At 42.1% G+C, this 14,114-nt stretch overlaps 1 protein-coding gene across 4 annotated transcripts in view; it reads left to right on the forward strand.

The window, feature by feature from the left end:
- Positions 1-3,729: 3,729 nt before the first annotated feature.
- Zdhhc21 (zinc finger DHHC-type palmitoyltransferase 21) overlaps positions 3,730-14,114 on the forward strand; it is a 54,883-nt gene continuing 44,498 nt past the window's right edge. The window contains exons 1-3 of one of the 4 annotated variants that reach the window (XM_040757234.1): positions 3,730-3,870; positions 8,692-8,838; positions 9,123-9,325. In XM_040757234.1, the coding sequence (XP_040613168.1) occupies positions 9,306-9,325 (20 nt within the window). In that variant the 5' untranslated portion in view covers positions 3,730-3,870; positions 8,692-8,838; positions 9,123-9,305. Of the gene's footprint in view, positions 3,871-3,994; positions 4,374-8,691; positions 8,839-9,122; positions 9,326-11,541; positions 11,627-14,114 lie in introns of those variants that run through there. The other 3 variants (XM_013122089.2, XM_040757235.1, XM_013122088.3) reach the window with 3 other exon arrangements.

Below are 14,114 nucleotides of genomic sequence, written 5' to 3' on the forward strand. Positions count from 1 at the left end.
TGATGACTAGAGCAACCAAGAAATCATGAATGTGCATCAAATGTGGGTGCTTAGGACACAGTACCCAGCTGGGCAGGTGGAGAACGCCATCCACCCAAAGCTGCCAAGGGCTATTAGCCAGTGCTGATTAAACTCTGGACTGCACCGACTTTTGGAAATTGCAGTCAAATCCAGTCCTCCCTGGTATTGGCATAGAAGCCCAGCAGTTGGCGGAGCTCATCTACACGAGGGCTCTGCCCATGCTTCTGTCAGAAACTACGCTGGCAGTGGCAGCACTGTCACTTCCCCTGTCTATTTTTTTTAACTTGGAGACACAGTCAGGTCGATTAGTAATCACGCCTCAGCAACACAGATCCATGAAGTGGAGCGGAGTTCTGGAGGGGAATATGGTGCACGACATATTTCCATGCTTAAATTAACTAGAAAGGCTCTTGGGCTGGGGGTGTTCTTACCTGGCATTTTTGGAGCCCCAGGTTTGATTCCTGCCTTGACAGAAACTAAAGAGTAGGAAAACCAGCAACAGTAACAACCAAATCCTCTTCAGGCAAGTGTCTGCTCCTGAGGTCATTCTTCTTCTTTGAACTCACAGTGGCATGTGTCTATCAATACGATCAATGCTTAGCTTGAATCATGGAATGAGGGAGGTGGTCCTTTGTCTTTTAACTCCCCATGATAAAGCAGGTCACGGAGGGATATTTTTCTGGCTGCTGACCTTCCATGCTTTCCTTAGAAGACGTTCTGTGGAATCAACTTGACCAGTAGAAGAAGGTTTAATTTATGAAACAGGCATTAAAAATGTGTATACTTCCAATTTTCGTATGCACTCATATGTCTCAACTAATTATTTTGGGCACTTGTTGGGATCATTTGACACAGATTGTTCCCCTTTAAGAGATGTCTGAAGAGACATCAAAACAATATGAAATTCAGGTCATTGGGTTTGGGGAATTCATTCTAAGTATTTTCTTTCAAAGTTACTCCTTAACTTTTTTATTTTCCCTATTCAAAGAAACCAAGTAACAAAAAATCTCAGTATCTCAAAAGCATGATGATAACCAAAATTACTTATTCCAAAAGCAATTATGGCAAGCTTTCCAACACCATAGCTATGTGTGAAAGGGGAACTTGTTAACTTGAAACAGAATAAAACTTGCATATAGTGTCTACCATTGGGTTGTTTCAGCATACAATGGTCTAGCTGAACAATCCTAAGACTTGAGTGTGTGTTCTGAATTGCCTGACTGGTTGTTAGAACCCAGGTTTGTAGGCTTCTCCTCCAAAATTTCTAGTATTGTAGATTGGGATAAGCTGAAATCTATGATTTTTCACATGCTCCCAGGTGACCCAGATACTGCTTTTCTGGGGCTCACACCATGACAATAAAATTAATCTGTGACTTAAAGGTCATAAAGTTTGCAATAAAAACAACACATTTTCAAATTCCTAGCAGCTCATTATAATATGAGGGTGCAAGAAAGTTCCATAAGTGCTATCTATGCAAGTGAACTCTGTGTTAGCAGGGTTCCAGGTGATGCCCTCCCCCACACACTCGCAATTTGGTTAGCACGAAGAACATCATGTTCAAAAGACATAGAGCCACACTCTTATAATCCCCCCACTCAGAGGTAAAGCTACATCCTGAACTACATTCCGAAATGAATTAAGGACTAGCAGTGTTGTTAATGTTTAGCAGTGGTGGCAAGGGAAGTAACATAGGGGAGGGGCGGGGAAGGGAGAGGGCAACAGGAGAAGCCTGTGGGACTAGAGGGAGCAGGAAGGGAGCTTGCCTTTTACAAGGGGAGATAGCATGCAGGAGAGCTCTAAGTAGTGGCAGCAGCTGAAGTGTCCTGCCAGGATTCAGCTCTGGTCAGTGTAGAAACCTGAATGCTAACAGTCAGAGCAAAGTGAATTTAGTTAGTGTCAATAAGGGACAACATGTATTTCAGGTTTAAGCGCATGTGGGGGTTAGGGTTATAGGAGGGGGGGGAGGGAGGGAGGGAGGGAGAAGCCACAGAGAGGGAGCCAATCTGCTTGTGGAAAGGACAATCCTCCACACCTGAGGCATGATTGTGTGTGTGTTGGGAGGAGGGGAGGCAGTTATGCTAGGAGTCTTTATGATATATACATATATGTTTGTATATGTATGTGCACACACATATAGCTCTTCAGTTTTCTAATTAATTTGTTCAAAATATGTAATTTACAAGGATTAAAGGATAGGCAAAGTTTATAAGTTAAGTACAGTTTAAAAGTAAAGGGATGATTTATTTATTTCTCTTATCTTAAAGAATGCCCTTGATGCAGAGGCAGGGGGATCACTAAGTTCAAGGCCAGCCTGGTCTACAGAGTGAGTTCCAGGACAGGACAGCCAGAGCTACACAGAGAAACACTGTCTTGAAAACAAAACAAAACAAACAACCAAACCAAAGAATTCCCTTTTTGTAAATAAGATTGTAAGGTGGTTTTATGAGGTTTATTGTTTGTAGACTTAGAGTTGAGAGAGTAGTGCTAATAGAGTTGAATTCAAGGCCACGGGCATTCTGGCCCTAAGTGACCACTGTGACTTTTAACATTGTTAAGATGTATTTGGAAAAATGAACATTACCTCTGTAGGCAACCTATGCCTTAGGTTGTGTTGAAGTTTCTTGACACTCAGCCAAGAGGAAACCAAAGCTAGATCTCAGGATGAGATTCTTTTTATCCTTTCCCATTTCCTTTGTTTTCTCTGTCTTCCTATCCTGCCTCAGCCTGAGAGGAGAGAGAAACTTTTTAGGGGAATGAAATTAAAGGGATTCTACAGGAATGACACAAGCTAGTTGAAGGAAAGTTTGGAGTTAGTACAGCTGTCATCCCAGGACCTGAGTTATTGGTACCACCAGGAACAATTACATTTGGAAGGCTTTCAAGACCATTCAACAACAAGTACAGACTTCCTACTGCAGGCAACCCCCCCCACACACAAACACACTGTTTCTCCTTTCGGGTCATGCAGGTGTAACGCACCACGAACAGTGTAAGCTTCCCCACAGCACTGTATTAGGAGCTGGCGTGAGGTGCAAAAAGTTTTAGTCATGTTATCTCAGGCGTTTGCGAGGGAACAACTTAGATTGGGAGATGGGTTATTTGAACTGCCAAGCCCAACAATTTTTCCTAGGTTTCACTGCTTGGAAAACTGGAAACTTATAGAGGTCTCCTGAAATGCATACGAAGATGTAGGTTGCCAACAAGAATTGGAAAAAGCTTGACTGACTGGGACATCCCAACAGAGGGTCTAAAGGCCATAATAATACTGAACACGGATGCTTTTCTACCTTTGGGGTGTACTGATAGGAGTCACCTGCAGATCCCATCAAAATTCAGGTACAGAATGACCAGGCCCAGCCTAGGCATTCCCTACAAGATCCAGTGTTGTAGATGTCAAATGTTGCAGACTGAATTTTGAAGCGAAGTGCCCTGGAAATCCATAACTTGTCACTGGGGAGAAAGGTCGGTCGCCCTGACAGAAGGAGGTTGAGAACACTGCTTAAAGCTAAGGGTGCTCCTATGCAGGGAGAGTGTGGGGACACGGGCGGGTCTCCTGGGCAGCAGGACAGGGAGGCGCAGGGAGGCTTAGGTGAAAGCCCGCTCGGCTCAGCGCTGGGCGGCGGAGCGCTTTCAGGTCTTTGGGCCCTCGGCGGCTCCCATCGCGGCTCCGGGGCGCGAAGCGGAGACGGCGACGGCGGCCGTGCCTCCGCGCGAGCGCGCGGGCATGCCGACACCCACTCGGCCGGTCCCGGCGCCGCGGCTCCCGGAAGCGGAAGGGGAGCGCGGCCCGGCCTGGGCGGCGGAGGCGCGGAGCCGAGGGGAGAGCTGCGTGCGGAGCGGCCGGCGGTGAGTGTGGGCCGGCGGGCGGTCCTGCACCAGCCGCGGCGGAGCATCCCTCCCGGAGGCCGCGCGGCCCCTCCCGGGCCGGGGGAATTGACTGCGGTGGTGAGAGGAACCCGCCGAGGTCGCCCCCGCCCGCCCCCCGGGACTCCGGCTTCCTTGCACCTCCGGGGCCCCGGGCTGCCGGTGTGGTCTCATTCATTTCGAGGTCGCTGGTGCGGAGGAGCTGCGGAGGATCCCTTGGAGAAACCGTGCACCCCTCCCCCGTTGACCTTCTCTCTCCGCTCCCTCGGCCACATCGGGTGGCTTTGAGAAAATGGCTTTCCGCATGGCAGCACTTTGCACTGTTAACCATTCTCTAATCGCTACCTGGACCTAAGCTGCAGTGATCGTTTAAGATTTATGGCCTTTCTCGAGCTGTATTTGGGTCACATTTTTAAGATCCCTTATGAGTCAGTGGAAGATGTTTGTATCTGCAGGGCTAACAGGACCTGGTCGATTATTACTTGGTAATACTGCAGTCTAGCAGTTCATAAAAGTACAGGAGGGGGGAAAAATCAAGGTCATTGTGGGTGGGTCATAAATCATAGTGTAAAATTGCAGCCCCAAATAAGGGCAAATAAGGGTAATTAAGCGTAAGTTTAAAAGGCCTGTCAAATGGGTCCTCCACCCACTGCTAATATGTGCACCCCCCAAAAAAATTCACTACCTGCTTTGTGGTAAACGATAATAATAGCACTTACTGTTTGATGACTGCCTAGTGTACCATTCCTAGATGAAGGGTTTGGTGCAGTATCTCATTAAGTTCTTCCAGCGCTTGAGATTCAAAGATAAAAGTTCAGAGGGGTCCTCTGTTTTTACCTTAGTTGTGCCCTCTCTCAATAGTAAAGCTTTTGAAGAGGTGTGAAGTCAGTTGGAAAGAAAACAAATACGATTTGGAGTGAGGAAAGAAAAAACAGATTCACTTTTGGTTTCTGTACTCTCCAGCTGTGGGGTCACGGGTAGGTCAGGGATCCAACGTTTTTTCTCACCCAGATATTTAGGAAGATGGCTAAACTTCTCCAAGAACCGTTTCTTAAAGCTTCTCCATGTTTATTTGGCAAATGCCTTGTTTTTAATTTAATGCCTTTTGGCATGGTGAGGGTACATTTAAATCATCTATCTCATGGGGGGAAAATGTAGATATGTTTGTAGTATCAGAACCCCAGAGTTCAATTTGGTAATAAAACAGTAGAATTATACTAGATTATCTTCAAACTGGAAATTTCTACTAATACTTTAGGAGCTATAGCTGGAAGAAACAAAATAGTACATGTTCAAGAGAAACTGACATCTAAGTATGCTTTGTTTTATTAAGAAAACTTAAACACCTAAGTACCGACACATCAGTATAGCAATTGGGATCCTGACAAAGAGGGAAATCAATCGATGATAACATTTTTATTTATTTTCCCACTGAGTGATTTTTCTAATTCATAGTGGGTGATTCAGAATCATAATAGGAGAGCATATAGAGTAGTAAAGAAACTTAGAACTCTGGGAATGTCCGCATGGAAACACGTTTTCAGCTTAGGGAAAGGAAAGGTATGTAGTCTTTCTTATATTTAACCAAATATTAGGGCTTAGACTCAACTTTTCAAATGTTCTAGAAATAGAAGATCATTCATTTACCATCTAGTGGAACAGTCAGTGTATAAATGGCTCTTATTGAAATTGATGTTTGATCTCTCTCCATGTATATGTGTGCATATATGTGTGTGTACCTGTGTGTGCGGTGTGTGTGTACTTACATGTGTCAGTCACTGGTAGATTTCTTGCCTGGGATGAGCAAGGCCCTGGGTTTGATCACTGGCACTGGGAGAAAAAAAGAGGATAAAAAGCCAAAGTAGTAAGAAACCTATTTCCGGTCTTGCCAGGATTATGATTTGTTGGTTAAGAGTCCCCAGTAAGCTGTAACCTTTTGTTTGTTGTTTTGTTTTTCAAAACAGGATTTCTCTGTAACACTGGCTGTCCTGGAACTCGCTCTGTAGACCAGGCTGGCCTGGAACTCACAGAGATCCACCTGCCTCTGCCTTCCACGTGCTGGAGTTAAAGGCGGTCACTGCCCAGCAGCAGGTTTTCATGATTAGGAACATTTACTGTTAGTGTGCTTAACTCATCCCTGCTTTGATCAATCCTGCTAAGTGTGGGCAACCTAATCTAGCTTCTTTTCCGTGTCACAGGCTGTCTTGGCCCAGTGGCTACTTGAAGCACTATAGCTTACGCACTCTCCCACTTGGAAGGACATACCTGGTCAACTCTTCATTTCTGGCTTTTACTTTATCTGAACGTTTTTTCCTGGTGCTGTTTTTGGAGGAAGGTTCTTATTGAACCTGTCCCTACCCTACATCAATGTTGCCTTTTGTGTTCTTGTACCCCCACATTCCTCAGTGAGAATCCCCACAGAACTTTCGTACTGGCTGAGACAATGTTTGGTAGTCTGCCTTCAGTTGATCCCATTCTGTCTTCCAAGTTATGTTTTTGTCGGGAGAGTGTGCTGAAGTATGCAGCTCTAGCTCAGTGTTGAAGTACATTATTTGTGAGTGTTTCACCCGTGAGGCCAGTGTACAGAGTGACAAATACGTGTGACGGGCAGCAGCTTGTGTTCAGTTTTGTTCAAACTCAGTGACAGAAAGCCTCCCACAGTCTTGGAACCACTGGGGTGCAAGGGCAGTACACTTGGACACTGCTGCACCCATGTTTCTTTCCAACTCTTCTTGGAGAACTGTCTCCCAATGCCTGGATTGGCCTTGCTCACCAGTTTCTGAAGTCAAGTGCTGTTTTCCGTCCATGCTTCACTCTCTAGTTTGACATCTTGCCTTGTGCTTGAGATTTGGAGTAGGGACTGTTTCAACTCAACCCTGTTGTTTTCTTTTTCCGCTTGAAAATATGTCAGGCAGCATGTTGCATGACTCTTTTCTGCAAACTTACGGTGCAGTACAATGCTAGTTGGCATGACTGCAGTAACTGAAGGGGTTTTCCTGACAGCTTACTCATTTTGTGTGAATGTGTAAGAGAGAGAGAGAGAGAGTGTGTGTGTGTGTGTGTGTGTGTGTGTGTGTGTGTGTGTGTGCAGGCGTATGCTTGCCATGTGCATTGTATAGTCAGAGACAATGTGCAGGAGTTGGTTCTCTTTCCACCATATGGGTCCCAGAGATTGAACTCAGGTCTTCAGGCTTGATGGCAGGTGCCTTTACCCACTGAGACATCTCATTGGCATTTAAGGGTTTATTATGACAAATAATGCCCTGGATTTAGGATTCAACAAAGTAGAAAGTAGATGGATGGCTAAATTTTAGTACAGCTTTTAATGTTGGGATGCAGGGATACTTTTATCTAGTAATTGCTAATGTTAGAAGCAATGCTTATCTTTAATTCACTTTCCATTCTAGTTACCTTTGGGCAATGCTGCTTCCTTGCTAGGCAACTTTTCACTGAAAAGTTCTCTATGTTGGCATTACTATCACTGTTTTTCAGTGAAACTTGGAAAGTGAAAAGAGGCTGTGTCACAATTTGACACTAGCTCCTTATTTTTAATGCCCATACTAGAGTTAGGTCTCCTTTGCTGATAAATACACTATCTGTGATATTTTAAATTTTTATTAGCTTATTGGCTGATTCCTAGAGTCAGCTAGAGACTGGTATTTTAGTGATGACCGCTATGATTAACTAATTTTTAGAGTAGAATAAAGTAAAAATAGCCTTATGGGTGTCTTTAAAGATATACAACTGCAACTTTGTTTTTTTTTATTGTAGTGTGTTTGAAAAATTATTTAAAGAGTTACATTCTTACAGATGTACAATGTTTATGTTCTATGACATTGGAATATTGGTATCCCCTAACTTCTGGATTTAGGGGTTGACTATTACATGTATTCCACAGATGTCTTCCTTGACTTAAGCCGAGTGCCTGGAATTTGACTCATGGATGATTATCCTGTGCTCTTTCCTAATAATGTGACTAACAGAAAGTGCTGGGGGAAGCCACCCCAGAGCTCCAGCCTCACACCAGTATTGACTTTAGTCATATTTCAAAATGCACTACATGTAATTCTCAGGGTTTTTTCCCCCTGGAAAACAGAATTCATTTAATTACCATTGAGGGGTTTTTCATAAATACTTGGTCCCTAAGACCAAAGCGAAGGGAAGGAGACCACTTTGAGCTTGGTTAGAGTTAGTGGGGGCTGAGAGATGCTCAGTGCCCAAGAGCACCTGCTGCTCTTCAGAGGACCTGAGTTTGTTTAGCATCCATGCTCTAGGAGATAGCATATGTTTAGTAAATTGGTTAATAAAGAAGTGAATTGGCATTTCCTATGTAGAGTTTTTTATGATATTATATTTTAACATGTGAACTATACGAATTCACTTTTGTGGTTGACTGTCAGTGGTTTTGTTACAAGAAGATACGGTTTTGTTAAAAATTTGAATAAAACATGTATTTTACATTTACTCACTATTCATCATGCTTAGAGAGTTATAGTTTCACGTTTTCATCTTCATTGTCCTGACTCTTACCAAGTGAGCTTAGAATGCGTTGTGACCCTGCTTTTGGCCAAGGAAGTTCAGGAGAGCCCAGATGCAGCACACATGATCATTTGGTTTTATGGGAACTGAGTGATTTCAAAGGAGAGAGCTTCCAGGAATAATGGCCGTTGGTGCTCCTGGGGGCGGGTGGGGTGGGATCGCCTTGGTTCTGATTCGAACACTTTAGTTATTGGCGTTTTCTCAGAATGTCTACCTGCGTACTGTCTTTATCTCTGTGAGAAATTATTGTTACACTATTCATAGGTACTCACGGGGAACTGTTATTGAAGGGAGGCCCATCTGATGGAATAAGTAATATAAAGAAAGAAATAAAAGAATGATTCAAGAAGATACCACTTCTAAATGCAAGTGCCAGGAGAATTACAGCTCATCTCAGTGAATCTGCAAGTGGTAAGTGTTTGCTTTCTGTGACATAGTGTGGCCTTGGAATCTTGTGTTGAGCAGATTGTCCATTTGCTATGAAGAATTTAAGACAATTTAGATTTGACTTTTTTATTTTAAATTTTGATGGAATTTATTTTCTTAAATAAGCCCTTTTCATTAAAAACCTCAGAAATATCTTTTTAAATTATCAATCTTACATGGCTTTATGCAGGTCTGTCTGTATTGTATGAAGAAACTAATTTGAAGTCAGAAATCTCAAACATTTTGTTTAGGCTGTTTGTATTTTTCAGTTGTTTGAGAAGAATTTAGAGTTGAGAACATAAAAGTCGTCTTGTCTTCCCCACTACTCTGTCTGCCATGTGTTACATTGGGTCTAAATGATGTAATGGCTGTGTGTCCAGTCTCAAGTGAGCGAGCACAGCGAGCAAAAGAAACGAGTAGAGAAGGGGAACCTGACAGAAGAGCGTCCTCGGATGAGGATTTACAGTACCCAGTAAGTGACAGCTGAAGTGGCTTGCCTGAGATGGCAAGCACAGGGGACGCCATTCCAAACAGAAATCCACTGGGGAAGTAGAGGCAGTCACTGCGCTTCCCATGTGAGCTTTCTCCCCATGGATGGTCTGCCCACGGCTGAACTTCCCGTCCTGAGTTAGGTATTTCTACCGTGATGAACAGTTGTAACCTCTGTTGGAGATGGCTCACTTTCTACTATTCTCAGGGACAGCGTTTTTACTTTTAGGCTGCTGTGCAATATTCTTTTCTTCTTGTCACAGATTTAGGTGCGACAGCTCCTCCTTGGTTTTGGAGGACATAAGACATAAACTTGCTTGGGTCTGAAGTGGGGTGTAACCCAGCTTGCAGAACCAGCTCCCCAGTGAGCTCAGAAAGCACACGAGGGTCGACCCTGTATCACTGTGTCTTGATGGCCGCAGTTAGCAGCTTGGTTACTGTTTCCTTCCGGCGTCCCTCATGTACTCTATGTACAAATCACTTCTATTTTCCCTAACAAAAACTATTATACAAGCTGTCCTGTAACTTGGGCCCCCAAATTTTCACCTTGAAAAATTCAAACAGAAACATAGAAATACATTTTGAGGTGTAACACCTGAATGCCATCTCGTAGGTTCTGTAACTGACAGTCTGAACTTCATCATATACTCACTTGTCTCTCCGTCCATCCATAGATCAACTTTATTGTTACTGTTCTATTTCAAAGTAAACTGCACACATCAGGAACCTCACCCTCATACTTGAGTATAGGTTATTATTAACTAGAGTTCAAGATTGACTTATAGCTTTGACATGCACATAGCACAGAATAACTCAATCTTAAATGTACTTTTCCTGGGTTTGCCGAATGTTTGATGAACCTACAATAAGGTTTTAGATGGCACTGGGTTTTTATGGTTACAAAAAGTGTTGCATTGCTGTATATCCTTGTTCTGTGCACTTTGTGCATTTGCGAGTGAGCGTTCGTAGCTATTATAAATAAAACTGCTGGGCTAAAGGCTTTCACATGTGGACGGGTATGCCAAATTGCCCTCTCAGGAGGACTGTGTTCATTTACATGCAGGTCAACAATGTATGGGGTGCTCTTTTCCCTAGGCCTTCTCAACATGAAGAAATAACTAGTCACTCCGCATTTCCTCATCAGTAATGACTCCCACTAGATTTCTTTCTGTTTGTGAGTTGCTGCTTCATGTATTTACTCTGCCTGCCTCTTATCAGTCATACATTATAATATTCTTTCCAGGAATGCCTTGTCTGTCATTTTGGTTTTGGTGTATTTTGAGCTCAGAAACTTAAGTTTTTTTGTGGTCAGTCAGTGTCTGTGGGTCTTGGTTGTGAAGGCCATCCTTCCTCCAACAGTCTAACATCCCCGGCTCTTCTTCCAGAGTTGGATTTTATTGACCTCTACAAGAAAAATGGTCATCGTCAGCTAAAGAGTCAGGGAAATTTGTAGTAGCGTTGGAGAGTGAGTTAGATTTAAACAGTAAGCAGAGTTCTGGGGAGACTTCAGACATGAACAGCAAATGATGAATGTTTGTCATACTTGTGAAATAGTAAGTAGTAAAACCAGTTTTAGCTGAAGTGGAGAGTCATAGGAAACTGTTTGCAAATATGTACTTGACTTCATTTCTTCTTAATTATTTTGGCTAATCCTTATTTTTCTCTAAAATTTTCATTCTGATATTACAATTTTCTGTCATACAGTCGTTTCTTGTTATTTTTTTCCCTCAATGACTCAAATCTTTTTTTCTGAGGTGGTGAACTAAAGGTGCCTGAAATGGCAAGAAAGGAAAGATTGTATACTTTCAGGATAAATTGAACATTGTAAATATTTCCTCAGGGCAGTTTATTACAGTTGAATTATAATTTCTTTAAAAGTAGTCTGTGCGGTAGTAATTTACATCAATATGAAGCTAGTCACTATAGTAAAGTGTCGTCACCAGACAGCAATCTCCAGTGTTGACGAACCAGTTCACCAACTAGTCACTTCAAAGTTTGATTACGAGCTCACATTTAATATAGGAATTAGCATGTGGGGATCTCCCGCTAATGAAAGTACATGGCAGATGCTGCCCGTAAGCTTGAGCGGCGCTATTGAGTTTGGTTGTTGCTCAGAGTGTGTAATAGTTTCTGTCCAGCCACCGACCACACCTGGTAGTCATCCACACTGGAGTGATCCTGCCACTCTTCCCGTCACAGGCTGGAACCAGCTGTGGGCTCTCGGAAGACCACTGTTCTCCCAGCCCACTGCAAGAACCATGTGCCGCTAGTTTTTACTAATCAGGTATTTGTTTTCAATATCTGACAGTGTGTTACTCTGACCGTGAATTTCTCTGGGGTCAGTTTTCTTGGGGATGGTGTTTTAGAGTTTTCCAGCTTACATGTATTTTCATTCAGGGAAACAGACCCATCTTAAATGATTTTTGTCTTTTCTGTTGTGAGGGATTGATCTTTTAATAATGAGAAAAATTTGTTGCTTCAAAACTAAAGGAATTAAAAACAGAGTTTAAAAGATGAATAGTTGATAATTTTCCTATGTGCTTAGCAGATTTGTTTGTGTTTCTGTTTCGTATGTTAACAAGAGTAGGAATGAGCCATGACACTACTCTAGAGCATGTGAAATTAGTTATTAGTCCTGAGTAGAACCAAAGCATTGAAGGCCGAAAAGGCAAATGGTTCATACTATTGACTATGTTGGGAGACAAAGTCTCTGTCTTTTCTTGTAACTCTTGATAGTTAGCTTGGGGATAAAAATATTAATAGTAAATTTCAGGCTAGCCTGGGAGATATCTATATCTATATCTATCTATCTATCTATCTACCTATATGTATAGTATATATATATACATATACATATACATATATATATATATATATATATATATATATACTCTTTTCCAACTTCCCATACTCCCAAATTATTCTTTGAAATGTGTCTCTTTAGCTGTGTAGGTATTTATTTGCTCCTTTAGTTTTTAGTATAATGATACCTAGCAAACTATACAATATGCTTTAGAGTCTCTGGTTTTCTTTAATGATACTGAACTGTCTTGTAAATGGTAATGAAGTTCAACTTTTACTTTTTAAAAGGCCTAGGCTCAATTCCTATTTTAGCATTCTTATAAAAATAGTGATTTGGACTTTATCTGATTTAAATTGTTGGGAGTATTGCATTTGAGTTCCTGCCATTTTTTAAAAGGGGAAACTAGTACCTTTTAAATTAAAATATTTTAAAATTAATTTATTTTCTTAGTTGTGCTGGGAATTGCAAGGAGTCTTCTGTTACTTAGCTGTGTTCTGTTGCTGCATGAGTTGGGAGTTTCTAAGTGGCCTTTGGTCTTTGTTTTGGTAGCCTATGGGCTTGCTGAGTACGCCAAGGCCCTCCAGTGGGAGACCAGTCATCCTTAGAATCACATAGTTGGGGGTAACATACTAGCTGCAGATCTGGGAGTCATCCTTGTCCATTCTTTAACTCCTGTAGGGAGTCACTTTTAGTGAGGCTCACTGATTCGATTTTACTTCAATTGGTCTCTTCTCTAAAATTAATTTTGGCTTTCGTGTCTTTATTCTTTTAGTCTAACTAATCTGTTTTTAACTTTGTTCCCCATACAAGAGTGCCAGTAATTTAAAGTACAAATCTTACTTACCCCCCATTTGAATAGCTGTCCTGTGCATAAGAATAAAGTTTGAACATTCTAAATGACGTTTCTGTTTCCCTCATGATAGAACTCCTCTGTGTTCCCCAGTCACTGTTCCTGGGGGCACTGTGACTTTTGGTGGCAGATTGTGACTCCTCCTGCGGTTTTCAGTCATCGTCACCCTGTTCTTGCCTCTCTTGCAGTATTTTTTCTTTTTTTTTGCTAAGGTAACTTTTTTACATCTTTTAAGATGTAAAAACTCAGTTTGTATCAGTTTGAACTCAGTTTGTATGCGTTCTGGAAGTGCTGCTTGAATCCCATGGTAGCTAGGCCCCATCTTCTGTGCATTTACTGACTTTGTTCACAGATCTGGAACTTATAATAAATTAACCCTTTTAAATGACACTTTACAATTGGACTTAGTTAAAACAGTGGTTTCAGCTGGGCGGTGGTGGCGCACACCTTTAATCCCAGCACTCGGGAGGCAGAGGCAGGCGGATCTCTGTGAGTTCGAGGCCAGGCTGGACTGACAGCATCCAAAACAATACAGAGAAACCCTGTCTCATAAAACCAAAAAAAAAAAAAAAAAAAAAAAAAAAGACAGTAGTTTCAACCTTTCTAGTGCTGCGAACTTTAAATATTTTTGGAGATAGAGGGGTCACAACTCATAGATTAAGAACCACTGATTGAAGATCATGCCTTATTAATAGTTGTATCTACAGTGTCTAGGAAACGACTGGTACAAGTACATATACTGCACCAGCAGGCATCTTGATGATGCACAGGGATGATATTGAGCCTTTTTTTTTTTTTTTTTCTTCAGAACTGAGGACTGAACCCAGGGCCTTGCACCTAGCTCTACCACTGAGCTAAATCCCCAGCCCTGATGTTGAGCCTTGTGAGGAATTATTCAGTGGACCTGGAATGGGGTCTGGGAATCTGGTTTTTTTTTTAAGCTCCCCAATTGATTCTGATTTGGTGCAAGTTTGAGGATGACTGGCCTGATTTATTATTTACCATTATAGTTTATGTCAGGGATGCCCCAAGACTGTGTACAGTAAACTGTTATTTAATGTTTATAAGTTGTGCCTACTACAGTATGGACATATTTTAGGTCACTTGATGGCCATCACT

The sequence above is a fragment of the Mesocricetus auratus genome, unplaced genomic scaffold, assembly GCF_017639785.1.
Source record: "Mesocricetus auratus isolate SY011 unplaced genomic scaffold, BCM_Maur_2.0 Super-Scaffold_100014, whole genome shotgun sequence".
NCBI classification, from domain to species: domain Eukaryota; kingdom Metazoa; phylum Chordata; class Mammalia; order Rodentia; family Cricetidae; genus Mesocricetus; species Mesocricetus auratus.